The sequence below is a fragment of the Toxotes jaculatrix genome, chromosome 19 (assembly GCF_017976425.1).
Source record: "Toxotes jaculatrix isolate fToxJac2 chromosome 19, fToxJac2.pri, whole genome shotgun sequence".
Lineage (NCBI taxonomy): Eukaryota > Metazoa > Chordata > Actinopteri > Toxotidae > Toxotes > Toxotes jaculatrix.
This window is the reverse complement of record NC_054412.1, coordinates 3,235,323-3,249,586: the sequence shown is the minus strand read 5'-3', so window position 1 is coordinate 3,249,586 and position 14,264 is coordinate 3,235,323. Positions and strand designations below refer to the sequence as shown.

At 41.6% G+C, this 14,264-nt stretch overlaps 1 protein-coding gene across 1 annotated transcript in view; it reads left to right on the top strand.

Moving 5' to 3' along the window:
* The window catches only part of man1a1 (mannosidase, alpha, class 1A, member 1), a 112,593-nt gene that overhangs the window by 29,296 nt on the left and 69,033 nt on the right, over positions 1–14,264 (top strand). The window contains exon 2 of the mRNA XM_041064062.1: positions 809–905. Coding sequence (XP_040919996.1) covers positions 809–905 — 97 coding nt within the window. The remainder of the gene's footprint in view (positions 1–808; positions 906–14,264) is intronic.

The following is a 14,264-nucleotide window of genomic DNA, read 5'->3' as shown; positions in this document are numbered from 1 at the left end:
AAACATACATGATGGTCACATGATGCTGCTGTTGTTCACCGGTCTTTGATGATTTTACCAAAGGAGGTTCACTGATCAAATTTCTGACCAGTGTGAACTGTAAAGCTTTCATGTGGGTGTGGTTGCTAAATTGTGGTGAACTTGAAGCAAACAAATTCAGACCCAGACCAGTAAACAGGTGCTGTAGGAAAGTCTTATAATTAATTAATTTAATTAATTCGTTCTTTTAAGTGAAAAGGCCAAGAGTTGTCTGGTTGCAGCTTTTTGGTTTTAGTCTTCAGTTATTTTAAACTGAGTAACTTTCTGGTCCAGGTTTTGAACTGTTGCTTGAATAAAACAAGACATTTGAGTTTTGTCTCACATCAGCTTTATGTAACCAGGTTTTTTTCCCCTGACATTTTAGGCAACAAATCATTCATCAGCTGAGAAAACAAATGACAGATTCATTAATAAAATGATCTCAGCTGCAGCTCTGGGTTTTTTTAAGTGTTCTGTTCAGTATGTACCTTGATCACAGTTCTTTAAAAAAACAAACTTAAGGGATCCTTATTAAAATATCTGCTTAGATGAATAATTTGTTTTGAATCTATATTTTAAAATCTCAGTTATTGATGTTAGCCTCAAAAATCCACCATCACTCGGACTATGAACACAACGCAGCATTATAATGACCCGAAAACGACTTAATTCTCTGTTTTTTCAGCTCAAAGTTGATTGTTCTTCAACTCTCTTCATTTCTCATCTTCTCTTCCCTCTCCCCCTCTCTCCCTCTCCTCCTCCTCCTCCGCCCTCTCTTCCTCCCTGTCAGATGATGAAGCATGCGTGGGACAGCTACAGGCGCTATGCCTGGGGTTCCAATGAGCTCAGGCCCGTCTCCAAGCAAGGCCACTCCAGCAATCTATTTGGTGAGTGAGAGACCATGCACACACAAACACACACGATTGATCTCTTGTCCCTGCCACCAGCAGCCTTGGCCTTTAGATTAGCAGCCAAATTGGCCGTCAGTTAGAATCATCCATCTATGGATGACTTCTAAATGTCAGCTTTATCATATATTTATATTCTGTTTGCGCTGCTTTCTGGTTGTTGGTGTCTGTGCTGTTAATGATGGTGGTGACGCGGGGCGTCTCATTCTGTCTTCTTCTGTGTCTCTTTTTCACACTTTCGAAACTCTTCTCTGAAAATCTTAATTCTCCGTGTTCCTTTCATGCTGATGGATGGCTGCAGGGCCTCGTTAATAATATTACACACACATGTGCTCGCACACACTTTGTTTATGAAAGTGGCCTCACGGCTGTGACTGGAACTAGCGAGTCTTTTCTTATCCCCACAGCCACACGCACACTGCATGTCGCTGCTCATGTTTAATTATGCTTTGCTCTTTGAGATCGTTGGTGTAAAAGCTGGACTACAGCTGAAGTACACATGAAGCTAAAAGCACAGATGTGCTATGGCAGCACACGCGCCAGTGGCAGAGGATCAATACAACTCATTAAAACCATAGTAGCATGATCACATTTAATCTGCAGTGTATTTGGTTTCCTTCTAATTGTGTGGAGAGAACAAGGGACCAGTGACTTGAAAGCGCGGAGATAAAACTGCTTTGGTTCATATTAAAAAACGAGTGAAAGCAGAGGAGTCGATCTCATAAACAGCAGTCTAATTCAATAATGTGTAATCTTCACTGACGCCGTGTTAGAGGGTTGTACATGTTGTTTCTGCAGGTGTTATTATGTGCACTCTTAAGTGTTTGTACATATAACGAATACTTATTTATTCGGACTGATTGTGAGAATGGGAAGAGGATTTTTAATTTGTTCAGATCTCTTTCTTTCTCTTTTTGACCCAGTTTGTTTAGACACCTTCAGCTCCTGATGTGCACGTGCAGGGGGGTGTTGTATGTGACGGTTTAGTGTAGTGCCATTGCAAGCTCTTGAATAGATAAGATGGCATTCATGTGTGAAAGAGGTAGCTGTGCCCCCTCTGCTGATAAGACTTATCTCTTGCCACCAAAGTAAAACTCACATGCTTGGTCTGGGTTGAAGTTCTTCTCAGTGTTTGTCGTTGTTTTTATCGTTGCCCCCCTGTGTTACATCTGCATCAGTGAAGCCAGTAGAAGAGAAACCATTCATATATATATATATATTTTTTTTTTTTTCCTCCACTGTAACAAAAACATATTTCCCAGATGATAAAAACAGCTCCCTCCTGGCTGAAACGACACTAAGACTGGTGAGAGTGATCCAAAGCGCTAAGATTGTTGGACCATAAAAACCAAAACAATGATCTGAAAGATGCTAAAATGCTCTGTAGAGCTGCGGGGAACTGCAGTGATAACTCAGTTACTCAGTCACGTGCTAGTGGATTTCAGTGTCTACAATGATCATTTTAAATATTCATTTTAAATCAAAGGGATGCATTTTGAAAAACTAGGTATTCATTAGGTTATTCATGTAATGTGTCTCACCAAATACCTTTAGCAAACATTCTGTGATTGTGAAGCTGACTCACCAGGCTTGTGATTGGCTCTGCATGGTTATTAATGATAGTTTTTTTTTATTTATAGTTTTGTAACTCAGGGACATTTCGACCGAGTTTCCTGTCTGATTATAGCAGCCTCACATTGATCCTCTGTGCACTTTTACCTTGGAATCTTTACAACATTAAAAGTCAAAGAGCTGAATTCATAACGCAGCGTTATTCTTTAACACCACAGCTCAGAGTCTCTCTGTATCTCACATCGCTGGTAAAACAGAGTTGATTTTGAGATATGTTTCATATGTTTCTGTAACATTTTGCTGTCAAATTACAGAAGTGACAGGATGACAGCACTTTGAGCTTTCGTACGCAGGATGTTATGAAGGTAGTTTGAAGCCACAGCCTCGGTTTAGACCTGCTTTGCTCAGTTTAGGCACTAATGTGATTCTTCTGATGTTTTGCCGCCCTGTTGTCTGTCAATATTGATTTCCAGTTTACTTTTGTTTGGTAAATATTCAAAACATTTTTTTCTGCTGTAAAAAGACTGTAATTAAGGAATTACAGTCTATGAGAAGGGAAGACATTATCAGTCTTTAATCTTTGTGTTGAAAATTAAAATCTGATTTAATGTAATTTTGTGTTGAGGATGAAGAAAATAATGGACTGTGTCAAATAGATATGTTTTGTGATGATATTTTCATACAAGTTCCTTCACTGAAAGACATAAGTTCAGTCTTTGCCGTGGAAACCTCATGGGAAAAATGCCAGAACCCCGACTAAAGCTATTTCATTATACGGTGCGGAAGATTTACAGACTCATTTTTAATGATTGCCTTCTTACGTTTAATGAGGAAATTCAATCAGCTTTGTGTAAATTCCATCCACTGTTTCATTACCGGAATTTATCATACGTAAATGTAGGAAGAGAGAGCAAAGCAGCTGTGTGAATACTAATTGTGAGATTAGCCTGTGTTAGTCTTTGTCTCTGTTTCCCTTGCACTATCCGTCCCTCATGTCTGTGCTATAGAAAAGTAAATAGGTTTTAGTTGACTGCTCCAGCAGACCCACTTCCATCAGTAAATAAGACAGCCTGGCCCCGGGGCCTTGTCACAGCCGTTTCCAACTCCTATAGAACATGATGTATGACAATAATATTTGCCTGACTTGGAATATTATGTAATGAAGCCACTTTCCATACCTAAGGCTATTTTCTTGAAATACAGTAACCTGGACTGTGGTTTCAAAGTGTTCGAGAGCTTTGAAAATGAAAGTCCAGGAGGCCCGTTCCAAATAATCAACGGAAAACATGAGAGATAAATATCAGCAGATCTGTTAACAGTTACATTATTTGAACTACAACAGAAAATGCTCTCTGTTGTTCAGATTTTGAAATCTATTGAGCTAAAACTGGGATTTCAGATGGCATAAATGAAAATGAGTTGAAGTAACTTGTCTAAATATATGGAATATGCTGTGTGAAGTTGAACCTCTGCTATTCAGAGAGCAGAAAAATGAAAGGACCTAAAGGTTAATGTTTTATTTCAAAAGAGTATTACCTTTTGAGTATGTTGGGTGGTCTGTTATTATAGGCGAGGTGGCCCACCTACGCTACAAAACACTGCAGGAAAACCTTGACTTGAAAATTGGACGAATCTGAACAGCTGATAACTTGAAAACTGGAAGCTTCTTAGGTCAAATGTAAAAGCAGATCGAAAATGTTGAAATATCCTTTTTAATATCCAGCAACATTTTTTCTTTTCTTCCCTTGATTCATCACAGATAAAATGTCCATAAAAGTTATATCCATGTATGAAAATGATCATGGTTGTTGAGGAAAAAGCTGATTTGTTTTTTGTTTTTTTTTCCCTGGTTGGGAATTTACTAGCAGCCCTATATCCTTCCAAAATTTTGGCAGGCAACAATCCTTATCTTCTCAACCAACAACTTTGGCAGACGACCAACCATAATTTGGATATGCTTTATTCACCAGTATTTTAAAATGTGTTTTTTTTTAACCCAAAGCCTTCAGTGAGAAGGAGCCAGAAATAATGAGAAGGATGCCGTCTGCTCCAAATCTTGTATTAACATCGACAAAGTACAGTCAGTCCAATTTAAAAGCTCTTCCCATGTATTTCCATTCGTGTAAGCAGCTGTGCTCGTGTATGTGTCTTGTATTTAAATAAAGTGTTAGATGGAGATATACAGGCTGTGCTGGTGTTCGATGAATAGTTGAAAAGGTCGATGCTGAATTAAGTGGCTCTTAAAGTGTAACTCATGTGCAATAGCAAATGTGTTCATGCAAACAAAAATTGTAAGAGGCAGGGTTATCCTGAGAAATGGCGTCCATGCTTCTGTAACAGCCCGCTGATCAGAGGTCAGTGCAGAAAAGCACCACTGGTTGATCTTAACTATAAAGAGAGTTCATGTTGTGTAGAAGAGCTTACAAACACAACTGGTCCTTGAAATGGCTCGACTGCAGCAGCACAGACCGTCGTGGAAAAGGTGCTTCTTCTTCTTCTTGTTGATTTATTGTTAAAAAATATATAATTTTTACAAATTTTTATGAGTTTAGCTGATTTAGCTGTGAATATTCTTCGTGTAGTCTGAGCATTTTAAGCTTAAACTGCCTTAAGTCTTGATTTGAAATCAAAATCACAGTAACATGTTGGACACAGATTTAAAATGAAGGGCTCTATTTAAATCACAAATGAGTTGGTAACTGCAGGGAAGATAGATCGTCGTTTGATCCGAGGCTTCGACTGCTGCAGCAGCTTTTCATCGTGGCGCAACAATTTCAGTCACAAACAATATTTCATCCAGAGCGCTCGGCATTCACCGTCTTGTCAGCGCAGCTCTGTAAATACAGTTTGTGCCGCTCACGTATGATCTGTCTAGTTACGTAGAGGCTGAGTGATTGTGGCATTTTGGATGCAGTGTCGATAATACTCTGCAGGGTTGATTGATTAATCTGATAAACGTGTGCAGCGTCCGCTGTCTCAGTGTCAGTAACTGTAGTGCTGCCAAATTGCAGAACATTAAACCACAACGTTTACAACAAGAAAAAAAACTGACGATGTAATTCTTGGATCACATCTTTACTCGTCTTCGTCCCTCGTTCTAATCATGGTTTGAGCAGTGCAGGGTTTTTAAAGACAATATCAGTCTTTCGTTTGGCAAGACTTTATCAGCTGTAATAAAACAGCTTCCAGTCCCTCGGGACTGTGTAGATTCACCCTGTTTGATACAGTTAAACTCAGCCAGAGGCGACAGTGGCATCTGTCTCTCCTCTGGTTGTTTCCACCTCCTCTCTCCATCCTTTTGGACACAGCTGTCTATAACCATCATATTACCATGAAGACTCACCCACAAGATCAGGTGCATCTTTCCGTTTCTAAATCCAGAGCAGGTCAAATCCTGTTGTGACACTGCATATTTGCTAACAGACACTCAGTGTACCGAGCTTCAGGGGCTTCAGGGAGAGGCCATAACCTGCTGAATATAGATGAAGAACCATGCAGGGGTGAAAATGTCAAAATTGACAAAGTTTCCAAAATGTCTTTGCTCTAATCGTAATATTTTAAGTTTGAGGAATATTTTGAATTATTTAGATCTCCTTCTTTCATAGCAGTCTTGTAACTGTCCAACTCTAATATTAGCTGCCCTTATGAACTCCTATCAGTACAAGCCCTGAGGGCTTTTCCCACCAGATCTTAGTGACCAAAATGGTGAATGTGTGAATCATCCCCTGGAAGATGAATTATTACCTTGTTAAGTTTCTCCAGATCATTGGGAACTCATTTGAGCTCAGTGCCAGTGAGTTGTCAGCTCAGCTGTTAGCTGTACCCTGGCTCCTGTTAGACATTATGGAATTTAATTTAATCTCAGCCCCATTATACACCAATGAGCCAGAGGTGAAGTTTGCACCAGGCCTTTATTGTGGAGTCCAGTTGTTTTTACAAGGACACAGTGGCCAGTAGAGAAAAGGTTTATGACATGGTGCTCTGAAAACACGGAGGAGAAGGTTTAGTGAATTAACAAATGCATTTCATGTGAAAATGGATCTGAGTTTTGAGAACACACTAACACACTAATTCCTTATACTGTAAAGTACTCAGTTAAGTAATTACTTTTTCAATGAGTAATGGGTAACATTACATTTTCCATATCTGTAGCTGAGCACCAGGATTTTAGAAATACTGGAATCACAACAGAGTCCAGTTTCCCCCCAGCACAACTCCACCCCCTTAAGAAGAAAATGTAAAGTAAAAAATAAATAAATGAATCAAATCCTAAAAGTCCACCACTGATTTAGAGTATAATGTGATGGGTGTGTGGTCTGTTGAGAAAAAGGTAATGACTAATATGATACAGGCTTTTTTTTGGCATCTAAGTTTTGGAGTGAACAGATCTGAAGTCTGTGGTGTTTCGTGTCTGTGTGGTTTCCTTGCGGGGTCTTCTCTTTAATTGACACTGTCGACAGTTCACTGGCTTCACTTCACAACAGCCAAACAAGCTAAAGGTTGAAACATAGGCTCTCCTCGCCTCGCCTCGGCTCGCTTCTCATTCTAGCCGAGGGCTAGCACAGGCAGGCACTCGTGTGTTCAACCACCCAAAAAAAAAAAAAAACTCCCCATGGGGTGTGTGTGTGTGTGTGTGTGTGTGTGTGTGTGTGCATCTCTTCTGTCTAAAATAAACACACTTGACTGGGCCACAGCACATTAAAGGTCACTACTGATGTCTCCTGTTGCAGGCAAAGAGAAAAAGGCAGAATCTTTAGGTCATTTACCATCTTTCCCAGTCTGACCTGGACTGGGCCACCAGAGAACATTGTTTGTGTGTGGGTTTTTTTTGTGCGTTTTGTGCAAGTGTGTCTGCAGATGTGTGTGTGTGTGGAATCTAAGATACCGTCTGTCAGATGTCAGAGCACTCTTAAAGACACCTTAAAATCCAATGAAAATACAGTCCATTAAAAGGAGCATATCCCAGTGTCACTGCTAATTCTGCCTGTGATACGTGGCAACATTACATTACTTTCTGTACTTTTATTTGCTGGAATTACCCATGAAATATGAGCTTTGGGTAAAAATAAATAAACAAATCCATATGTTGTATTACTAATACAGTGAGCCAATTCATCAGTGCCATTGATGAGAGGTGTTTGCAGGTTTACCAGCATCATGAACAGAGTTTGTCTGCAGTCTGACAATCTTTTCTCATCTGATATACGACGCACTGAGTGGAGCCATTAGGTTGAAGCCATTAGGACTGAGTATTTCTTGATTATTTCTTGTCTTTTTTTATTTTTGTCAACTTTCCTCCCCTTGCTACTTGGGGTTAGCTAATTCACATTGCACTTTGACAGCCTGTTAAGAGTTTGTTTTTTTTGCTGGACAGTTGGATGGATCTGTAGCTACAGGCAGTGTGAAGAAATAAAAGGCCCGTGTATCTCCTGAGACACGCAGGCTTTGCAGCGGAGGTTATCTGCTTGGCCCTGCCTGCAGTGCTTTAAAAGGCCGTTGGATGTGAATGGCAGGCTTTGCCACAGATGCTGCCAGGGTTTTGTGATGGGTTCTTTTCTTTATGTTGTTTTTCCTCCCGTCTCCCGTGGCCTTTCCTACGTACCCGTCCTCTCAATGGCTTTTCTGGGCCTTGTTCCCTGGAGTGATTCTGCAGCTCCTCATATCACTTTACTTAGGTGACAGTAGTAATACCTGGACGGGACAAAAGCACAGCTAAAGCTCCTTTCCTTTACATTTACACTTCACCGTCAGCGTTGCGTCCCTCTAAAAATTAATAGCATTTAAGGAAGACCGTAGAACCATCACTGCAAAGACCAAGGTTCAGTCCCTGTGCTGTCGTTTGTAGTACAGTGCATGCAGGAACATTCAGGTCACTTTGGGTACATAATTATTCTTATTAAAGCCATCTTTGTAACTCTACTGTGTTGTTACTGCTCCAGCAACAGGCCTTGGTGCTGCAAACAGCACAGTATTTTTACCTTTTCTAAGAGTGTAGACTGAGGGTCCAGGGTCTAAGGGGCAGGTCTAAGCTTTATTCCAGATACTGATTTGGGTTATTGGTTTAAATCCAGCACAGATGTCTGTTCAACTATGGTGTGTTATACTGTCAAATGTCTCCCAGCTGGCTTTTCCGCTGGCTTATTTGGATTTTGTCCTTGATTTCAACATGGCCTTTATTTATTGTAACGAGCGCGACCAATACAGCTGATTTAACTTGAAATCAATATCTGTTTGGCTGCTTCGTACTTCCTGCAATACTTCTCGTTGTTACCTCTTGGGGACGACTAAGGACATGAGTGTGTTTCTATGGTTAAAGCTTCAAAGGCTGTCAGAGGACAGCGAGCGGTTGTATCTTAAAGAAAAAATGAAGAAATTAAGCTGCAGAAGCTTCACATTCTCCCTTAAAGTGTTCGGCGAGGCATTTCTCTTTATCTGTAAGCCGTAATGGAAATATTGGAGCAACTTTCTCGTTAGGATTTTTTAGCTTCAACCAGCACCAGCAGCCATGGCAGCACATTATACAGGGGATACAGGAAAGAACATGATCCTCAGTGCAAAAGAAATGTTCGGGCTTCCAGGCTCCTTTTGGAACAAAATCATTTGTTTTCAGTTTTGCAGAGATGTACAGTCAAGTCAGTTTATTGATAAAACAAAACAAGTTGAGCAAAGTGTTGTACAGTGTTCAAGAAAAGGTAAACCTAAGCTGTGTCAGAGCAAGCAACACAGATGAAGACACAAACTTGAGTTATACAGCTCCAGATGACAAAGAATTGGCAACAGAGTTTATAGGTTTTTGTAGTGGTGACACTTCTAATGTTAAGAGGGAGGTTGTTCTGTGGAACGGCTAACAGCTTCAGGTAATACAACCATAGAAACCTAAAGGTGTGAGATGTAATAAGGAGCCAGTCCACTGAAAAAAAGGAGGATTTTAAAATCAATTCCAAACTGTGTAGAAAGCCAATAAAGTCCAGCACAAGAGTAATACGGTCTCTGTTTGGTGCCAGCGAACAGTTGAGCAGACGCTCACAAGTTGCAGGAATAAAAGGAAAAACTATCCAATGAATACAACTATACAAACTTGTTAAAAGTTTATCTTGGCAGCACTGTTACTGTTATCCATTTGTTTGTTATGTGTTGCCTGTAACTTTTATCAGTTTTTATAATTATGCACAGCATCCACTACAGCTGGAGGACTCTGTGAGTCACGGTGAGAAAGGAAACGAACCACAAAATTAAGAACAAAAAGTAATCACAGTATAACCAGTTCATTCTAGTCAGGTGAACTGAGAATACACAGCAGACAGCCTGACGTACTTTGTCGGAGTCTCGCAGGTTGGTGAATGGAGGTGTGCGAACATATCGCCTGCGCGTGCTGCCGCCATCGAAGCCAGGCGCAGTTCTGCTTCTCGGTCACAGCCACATCACTGTGTCTCAGCAAATCTGATTCTGTTTCCTGTGCCCTGCCAGCCTCTGAGCCCAGCACTGTCGCCAGCAGGGCTAAAAATATTGTTATCTTCCACCAGTCAAGAAGGCTTATGTTTTTTGGTGTCTTTCTATTTCCAGACAAGTCATTTAGTTGGTTATATAATTTGACATTGAGTCCTGGGCTGCAGCCTCAGCTCCCACACAGCATTGTGCGTGTCTCTGAATCAGATATTCAATCTCCGTAATTGAAATGGATGGAGTAATTCTGCACTGGCCTTCCCTCAGGTTTTTGTGTTGTATATGTGTGTGTGTATGTCTGTGTGTCTGTGTGTCTGTGTGTGTGTATGTGTGTATGTGTGTGTGTGTGTGTGTGTGAGGAGGGAGGGAGGAGGGGTTGGATTTGGTTGTGTCTGAAATGATGTAAATCTTGCTCTGCTCAGAGGTGGGTGGGACATAGACAAGGGAGCACTGCAGCAGGTGAAATGGGAGTATCCATCACATCAATACACACACAGACACACACACACACACACACACACACAGACACACACACACAGAACAATAGTCCTGCCCGGCTGGGCTTTGAACCCTAGTCCGCCAAAGCCAAAGGCCAACACGCAGCAGCAGCGCCGCCCATCTTCCTGATAGTTGTGTGTGAAAGAATACACACCTAAACACATCCTGACACAAACACACTCCTCGGAGTCTGCGGGGTCCTGGAAACGAGGCAGCCAAACAAAATTAACAGCTAGATTTTCCATCGTGTTTGGTGTGTGATCACAGCTTTGCTTTAAATCCCTCCTTTCTGTATCACTGTCAGATTTTCAACACACATACACACACACACACACACTAGTGAAGTGTGGTAATGCCTTTCAATGTAACCTTGACAAAAAGTGTTGACGCTTGAGTATCTGGCAGCAGAAGCCCAGAGGTTAATACACTTTGGGGATGTGTGTGTGTGCGTGCGTGCGTGTGTGTGCGCACGCACACACATGCTTTCTGCCTACGATAACACGATTAGCCAAAGGCTTAGCCATCACTTTTACTCACCTCCCCTCTGTGACCCCTCAGAAAATACAGTGTAGACTCGACGTTGGGTTGGTAGTTGGGGCTAAATGGGATCACCAGCAGGGCTGAGGGTGCTGAGATCTGGATCACATCGTAGGATTAAGGATTAGACCTGGAGTTTGCATTGAGCTAACGTTACGCTATGCGACACGTTGGGACCCGATTCTGCCTTGAGAACATTTCTGGGCTGAGAACAACAGAGAGAGAGAAAGTCAGGAAGGGAAGAGAGTGAATTTTCATATGCTGGGTGCAGCCGTCAGTTTTTTAAATATCAATGACACTTCGACTGCTGTCAGTCTTTCCAAGGCGGCCGCTGCTATTTTTGAGCAGAAGCTGCTGAGTCAGTGTGCCGTGCCAATATTCATTTATCTCCATCAGTAAAGCTGGAAAGAGGTCGTGTTTGCAGGCCTGTCTGTTTTCTGTCTCCCTGTTTATATGTGTAGCAGGAAATCTCAAAAGTTTAGTGGATTTCACAACAGTAGATTAACAGATTGCTCGAGTTGATTCAGTTTTTATGGTGATCTGGTACTGATGTTTCCACAGTTAAAGAAGTTAGTTAGACTACTTTCATTTGCTGATGGGAAAATCTGGGACTTATTTTCTTTCTGTTTTGTAAGCAAGTCAAAACAATTTGTAAACAAAGTGAGACATTCACAAAGACCGCAGCTCTGAAAGCTCCCTCCGAAGAGGAAGATACCCGTCTGATTCTGGCATAGTGCTCTGTGTGAATGCAGGTTAATGGAAGAACTCTGTTTTAACTAATCGCACAGTTTCACAGTACAAGAACCTTGAATCAGCAGAACCTTGTATGCATCTCATTAGACTCTAAATGTCAGTTAAGTGATTTATCATTGTATCACCACCTAAGTACCAGCTAAGAGGAACCAGCACTGGCTTTATCCCATTCTCTGGCGTCTTCTGTCCTCTCTTGGACGTCCACTGACTTGGCACCTTCGGTGCAATTCCCAGCCTCTGGTCCAGGAGGTGTGTGGACCTAAACAGGAAACACAGGGAGGTCTGGATAACAGTGAAGGAGCCTCAGCAGGGAGCTCAGTGTGACCCAGAGCTGGAGGGCACAGCTGAATGTTGAGGCCACGCTTTGTGTTCACATTGTGTTCATGCTGTCGTCCACATGACGTTTACTGTTGTTTGCCTCTTGATCCCAAAGCAAATAAACACATGGGTAGATTTTATTTTACCTTACTCACATAAAATATAAGTTTAGTCAAAAAAAAAGAGCTTTTTACAGACATGTGACGGTTCATTCAACTCCACACTAGCTTTTTTCAGAGCTTTCAACATCATCTTCATGGTATTCATCATGTGTGTGTGTGTGTACACACAGACATCTGCCGATGCAGGTGATGAATGAAATCCGTAAGGTGTCCTGCATTCTTTAATTCATCCATCACTCCCCTCTTCACTCATGTTCTGATAGAGGGGAAACTCAACAATGACAGAAGAGGGAAAAAGAAAAGAGTGGACGAAAGGAAGTAGTGAGAGGAAGAAAGAAGAACCGAATGAAGAATTGATGCAAGAGTCTTACAGGAAGAAAAAGTGGTAAAAGGAGGGAAGGAAAACAATAGAAGAAGGAGAAGAGATTGATGGATAGCTCATTAGAGGCCAAGCGGATGGAAGAACAGGAGCAACTGGATGGATTTTGTTTCAGGGCACACAGGAATGGAAGGACTGATACTTTTTGTAAATGACTTTTGGACCTTCACTATCCCATTTTTCTGCCATCCCTCTCCCATCTATCCTTATTCTCTGTCTGGGAACAGAAGGGTAATGATTCTTGTCTTCTCAGGACACCAGCTCTTTCATTTTTCATCTCTCCATCCATCTCTCCCTTCCCCATGCTCTGTTTTATAGGTTGTGTCAAAAAAAAAAAAAAAACGGGCAGTGTCATTCCCTCGTACTCTGGTAACATTTGACAGCATCAACCGGAGCGAGCAGCAGTTTTTCTCTTAACTTTCCTGAAGCTTCACAACAGATAAGAATATCCTGCAATCATCCTTTGAGGCTAGATAGATTTCAGGCTTGTGTTTTCATCTTCATGGTCTTGAATTCACAACTGGAAGAGGTTGCTTTGGGCAACGCTTTGACTTTTTGCAACCTCAAGGCATTCGTATTCGCACAAAGTAGTCTTGTCGCCGTGGAAGGTATCACTGTTGGCATGCAAGCCTCATTCTCTTCGCTCCGTCCGTAACACCAGTCTCTTGAAAATCTATTGCATTCATGAGTCTCACCTCTGACGTGCCACACTATGATTAATACCAAGATCAAGGCATAAGTGATAACCACAAAATTAAATAGCAGCTCCAAAGGGCAGGGGATGAATTTAATTCCTTCTGATGGCGCACTTACTGTACGCTGGGAACAACTGCAGGAAACAAAGTGAGGCAGCCTCTCACTTCAGATGAATGCTGACAGTCAAGGACACATAGCAGAAGGAAGCAGGTTCACACACACACACACAGCCAACAATAGAGTGAGTGCAGCTTCTGCCAGAATCACTGAAAACAAATGTGACAGGCCAAGATGGAAAAAATGTGCTGAAATGGTCAAGAATATATTGCCAAGGAGATGGTGTGGCTTGGTGGCATTCAAAACCCGACAGCAGCTTCCAGCATAAAAATATTTATATATAATATACTGTGTGTATGAAGATGTAGAAGCGGGTGTGCAGCTATTTCAATAAATTGATTAATTGTTTGCTAAATCTAAAATCAGAAAATAGTGAAAAGCTCCCATCAAAATTACCCAGAAGCCCAAAGTTCATGGATGGATTATGAGACAACGGGCCCCTGAGCACAGACGTGTAAAAGACCCCTTAACCCTCCTACACAAGAGCAAGACACCTAGACTGAAAGAGACACAAAACAAAGGGTTGTTGTTGGCATCATCACGTGCTGTTGTGTCCTGCCATCAGTGCCAAAACTCAAAATACTCAGTTAACAATAAAATAAAACAGAAAAAGGTAACGATTTGTTGATTATCAGAATAATTACTAATCACCTTTCTGTTCACTGACTAATTGCTGCAGCTCTAGAAGCGGACGAGGCTTGTTGCTGTGGGTGGAAACGCTGCTCTTTGTCGTTTTCTGGAGAGAACTTTTACAAATGTAAGAATTCTCCCACTGTGACAAGCCTACCACCTACAGCAAATATCATACGGCCTGTCCTCCCCTGCTGCTCCTTCCTTACTGAAGCATCTTAGAGCCTCTCCTCCTCCGCTACCACTCGTGTTTTACAGAAGCATCATAGACGC